The sequence below is a fragment of the Ziziphus jujuba genome, chromosome 8 (genome assembly GCF_031755915.1).
Source record: "Ziziphus jujuba cultivar Dongzao chromosome 8, ASM3175591v1".
Classification (NCBI taxonomy): Eukaryota; Viridiplantae; Streptophyta; class Magnoliopsida; order Rosales; family Rhamnaceae; genus Ziziphus; species Ziziphus jujuba.
Genome location: NC_083386.1, coordinates 29920305 through 29925892, shown reverse-complemented (window position 1 = coordinate 29925892; position 5588 = coordinate 29920305). Strand labels below are relative to the sequence as shown.

The window sequence follows — 5588 nt, the reverse complement described above, 5'->3', positions numbered from 1 at the left end:
CCTTATATTTATATATATATATATATATATAGCTTAATTTTAATTATTATTATTATTTTCTGATCAGACCGTTCCAGTGCTACATGAATGAAACTGGAGCTTCTGAAGGTGAAGCTAGAGAACATATAAAATTCATGATTAATGAAACATGGAAGAAGATGAATGAACACAAAAAAGAAAGTGGTGGTTTTTCAAAGATTCTCGTTGAAACGACAATGCATATATATTTTTCCAAATAAAGATGAATATTTTTCAAACATGGTCCATGTCACTTGACCTGAGAGCTAATTAAGGAACTACATTTAAACATTTTATATGGTGGTCAAAACTATTTAGAGGGGACCCAAACTTTTTAAATACTCCCCTAGCCAGTCCAATAATGACTAATGCCCTTTGACTATTAAAAATAACAATATTCAATGCAACTTTAGAATTTAAGAGAAGTAAAAAAACAAAAATAAATCAACGCATCTAGTCATACTCCGAAGTCTCAAACGCTGAATTGATATTAAAAAAAAACAAAAACAAAAAAAAAAAGTAATAATAAATGTGAAATTTTTTTTTTATTTTTTTCTTTTTTGTATAAAAACTTCTGGTAGTATTAAAGGTGTCAGGTAAAAGGTTTAGTTTGGAGAAGAAAAGTGAAATAATATCTAAAACATGCAAGCGTTGTTATTACACAAACATAAAAAATAAAAAAGATCAAGTATTATATCAACAATGCATATTAATATACAATTATGTTAATTTAAGAGATGTATTCAATTAGAATTTAAAGGATTTTAAAAGTATTTAAAAGTTTAAAGATATTCAATTTAGATTTTAAAAGAGACTATACAAGTGCAATGATATTCAATTCAAATTTTAATGGATTTTTTCCATTTATAAAAATCTATTAAAATCGAGATATATTCAATTAGAATTTTATAGAATTTTTTTAAAATCTATAAGTATTCAAAAAGTTATTGATTTTAAAATATTTTTAAAAATGATAGATTTTAATGGATTTAAAAGAGTTTTAAAGTAAAATTGTCAATATGAAATTTAATCTTGAACTCAAAGATTTTGTTAGATTCTTATGAATTTTTTATGAAATCTATGAAATTCTATAACAATCCATCAAATCTTTCAAAGTTTATAACTTATTTTAAATTTATTAAATTCTAAATTGAATACACCCCTATTATTTTTCCTATAAAAAGGCAAGTATATCATTAGCATGTACACCCAAGAGATCAAGATATCTCTTTTAGCTTTCTCTAATTTTTTTTTTATTTTTTTTCTTAAAAGAGATCAAGGAAAAGAAAAGAGAAAAATCATAATCTCTCTCTCAGTGGCTAATCACCTTGCAGCTTCACTTCCCATATCTAAGCCTCGTGTGCATATCTCATCACTAGCAATTGCAAAATCAACTTCTTCTTCTACCGGACTAGTTGTAGTTCGAGAACATCAGCAACGCACCATGAAAACTGCCTTTCAACCACCAAACACTACCAAGGATATTGCTCGAAGATCGGCGAACTACAAACCCACAATTTGGAACTTTGATTACATCCACTCACTATCAAACAATTACGTGGTATAATATAATATTATATGTATTTATATATCAAGAATTAATACGCATGGTTTTGAGTGTATATATATATATATATATATGTATGTATGTATCTTCAGGGAGAAACATGCAGTAAACGTGCGGAGGAGCTGAAGGAACAAGTAAGGGCGATAATTGAGGAGGCCGTAGATGATCCTCTGCTTCAACTCAATCTCATCGATACATTGCAGAGACTTGGTTTGTCTTATCACTTTCAGGATCACATTCACACTATTTTGAAGGCCATGCACAATACTCAGGCATGGAGGAACGAGATTATTAATAATGATTTATATGCCACAGCTCTTGATTTTAGGCTCCTAAGACAACACCGTTATTGGGTTCCTCAAGGTACGTATAATTATGTACACACACACACACACATATATATATACAATTTTGACAAGTTAGGATACCCTGCTTTTTATAAAATATGGATTATCTTGATGTGAAATTACTATATATATATAATTTATAACTTTAATTAAAATGATATTTATATCAAAATTGTTTGCAGAGGTTTTTAATGGTTTCAAGGAAGGAGGGACTTTCAAGGCATGCTTAAGTGAGGATACAGAAGGAATGCTATCTCTGTATGAAGCTTCATATCATTCAGTAGAAGGTGAAAGTACTTTGGAGGAAGCAAAAGATTTCACCACCAAACATCTCAAACAATACATCCAAAATAGGAAGCTAGATGACCAAAATGAACAACTTTCTATCTTAGTAACCCATGCATTAGAGCTTCCACTCCACTGGAGGACGCCAAGAATGGAGACCAGATGGTTCATCGATGTATATCACACCACAAAACACATGAATCCTATTATACTTGAGCTTGCGAAATTGGATTACAACATGGTGCAGTCAACACACCAGGAAGATCTCAAACATGCATACAGGTTTCAATTATAACATTGATAATTAATCTAAATTCTTGGTTAATTAATTAATTTTTCATTATATCTGCATATATATATATATATATGTAATACACCTCAGTCATTGCTATATATATGTCAATTAAGGTGGTGGAGCAACACTGGACTGGTACCAAAATTGAGCTTTGCCAGGGACAGGTTGGTTGAGAATTTCTTATGGTCAATGGAAATGATATCAGAGCCTCAATTTGGATATTGTAGGAGAATGTCTACAAGGATTACTTCATTAATTACAACAATTGATGATATATATGATTTGTATGGTACCTTGGATGAACTGGCGCTCTTTACAAATGCTGTTCAAAGGTTGGTATATCTGCATATATATATATATATATATATATGCAAGAAGTTTTTTATCCAAGATTAACCAGTAATCTTCGTATTACTAATAACATGTCGTCTATTATTGCCCTGTTACAGGTAATATGATAATTAATTTTGGACAAAAAGTTTGTTTAGGATTCTAGATAAGAGAATTTAGAGATATATGTATATATATATATATATATATATACACATATGTTTCATTAATTTTCTGTTTATTAATATTCTATATATATATTTATATATATGAATACAGATGGGATATGAATGCAATGGATGAGCTACCAGATTACATGAAGTTATGTTTCCTTGCTCTTCATGATTCAATAAATGAGATGGCATTTGATGTTCTAAAGAACCGGGAGTTTCATATCATTAAATACCTCAAAAAATCGGTACTGATCTCATCTCTAACTAATTACTTCTATTAATTATTAACTCAATATAATTTTACTTTCAAAATACGGTAGTATATATCTCTCATTGATATTGACCTGGCACTAATATATATTTAAATTAATATTGTTTAGTGGGCAGATCTTTGTAAATCTTATTTACAGGAAGCAAAGTGGTACTATTCTGGATACACACCAACCTTGCAAGAGTATATTGAAAATGCATGGGTTTCAATAGCCGCACCCCTTGTACTGGTGCATGCCTATTTCTTTCTTAACAATCCTATAACACAAGAGGAATTGCAACGTTTGGAAGAATACTCTGGGATAATCCGATCCTCAGCAATTGTTTTTCGACTTGCAAACGATTTAAGAACATCATCAGTACGTACTGATTAAGAGCAAAATTATAAGTATAAAAATATTTTTATACTTATAATTTTGCTTTTAATTTCTGTTACATTAATACAGACCCAATTAAATAAACTTTGTTACGTACTACACTAATATTATTCTTCTTTTATATATAAATTCAGGATGAATTAAAAAGAGGCGATGTTCCTAAAGCAATTCAATGTTATATGCATGAAAGTTGTGCTTCTGAAGAAGATGCACATGATCACATAAAATTTATGATTGGAAAAATGTGGAAGAAGATGAATGAAGATTCCGGATATGCAAAGTCTGCTGGTAAATATTACTCTGAAACTTTTATAAGAAGTGCAATGAATGCGACTAGAATGGCTCAGTGCATGTACCTACATGGGGATGGGTATGGAGTTCAAGACCGCCACACAAAAGACAATGTCTTATCGTTGCTTATCGAACCCGTTCCCCTTTAGACATAATTAATCTTCAATATTGTTAATTTTATGCTCTTTGCCCCTGTTTCTGTTAAAAAGTAAAATAATAATATTAATAATAATTTGTAATTTCATAGGCAAAGTCAGCAATTTAAAAAAAATGTGTAAGTGAATGCTTAATATAGAAGGAAGCCTATCATTGGCTACAAAAGGTTGTAAGTAGCCATATGTAAGCTAGGTTTTATTGTATTGTATTGATATCAACTGTATTGTATTGGATTGTATTGTAATATATTATATTATACATATCTGATGATTGGTGTAGAATTATACAAAAAGCATGTATATCAATGCCTTGTTTGGTGCAAACATGGTACTGTTATGTACTAATTTTTAATTAAACTTTTTAATTAAAACAATCATTAAAATTTATGGAATTTTGTAGAAAAAAATAAAAATAAAATAATAATAATAATAATGGAAAATTAAATTTTTTTATAGTTTTTTTTTTTTTTCATTAGAAACAAAATTTTACTAATTTGTATAGTACAAATCATGTGGTCAAACAAATAACAAACCAAAAACAAAATAATAATAATAATAAGATGGCCAAGAAGTTACTACGTAATCATTGTTGCTATCAGTGGGGCAGATTTATTACCAAATAAAAAATAAATAAATAAAAGGAAAGGACAGATTCATATAACTAATCAAGGTAAATTCTAAAAATAGATGATTCCAAAAACATACAATCATTGGTATATATCGGACTGTATTATCCTTATTTTTTTGTCAATTGGCTGTATCCTCAGAACCACATCTAGTCATACTCCGAAGTCTCAAACGCGACAAGAATTGAAATTAAATTAAAATAAATGTTAAAAAATATTTACACGAGTTGTTCCAACTTCTAACAGGAGAAATCTTATATAACTTTTAATATACATTCAAGAAACAAGGTATATTAGGACCCAAACTAAGCAAAAATACATCAAGAAATGTTTTTACGGGTCGGCATCAAATAACATCCAAATTCACCCTTTTGAAAAAAAGAATCAAGAGTCTTAATTATTTCGTGTGCTCGTGGGTGACAAAGATCATCAGCAAGGAACTCTTCAACCACACCATTTACCTCTATCACACTGCACCCTGGTTTCTTTTTCATTCCCCCTTCTAAGATCATTTTCCTAAATCTGTTTGCTTCTATTTCCCAGCCAGCTTCCCTATACATATTATAAGAAAGAACGTGAGTACCACAATCAGCTACCCCCATGCTAGCTACCTTTCATCCAAACTCGGTTTCCAACTTCAACATTCCCATGAATTCTAGATGCACCAAGTAATGCTCCCCACACATTGGCCTCCCATCCTGCACCTCCTCCCATCTTGTCTCCTATGAATTTCTCAGCCTCCTCTACCATACCTGACCTTGCCAAAAGATCAACAATACATGCATAGTGCTCAAGTCAGGGTTTAACCTCATAGACGGTACCCATTTGATCAAACATTTAAAAATCTAACGAAA

At 30.2% G+C, this 5588-nt stretch overlaps 1 protein-coding gene across 1 annotated transcript; it reads left to right on the top strand.

Annotated features, from left to right (window-relative positions):
- Nucleotides 1-1449: 1449 nt before the first annotated feature.
- LOC107414814 (terpene synthase 10) lies at nt 1450-4146 on the top strand. Its single transcript, XM_060819931.1, is given in 6 exon segments — nt 1450-1579; nt 1678-1948; nt 2115-2499; nt 2626-2844; nt 3122-3644; nt 3797-4146. Coding segments are annotated over 6 exon segments (1821 nt in total). The 5' UTR covers nt 1450-1462; the 3' UTR covers nt 4103-4146.
- Nucleotides 4147-5588: the final 1442 nt, after the last annotated feature.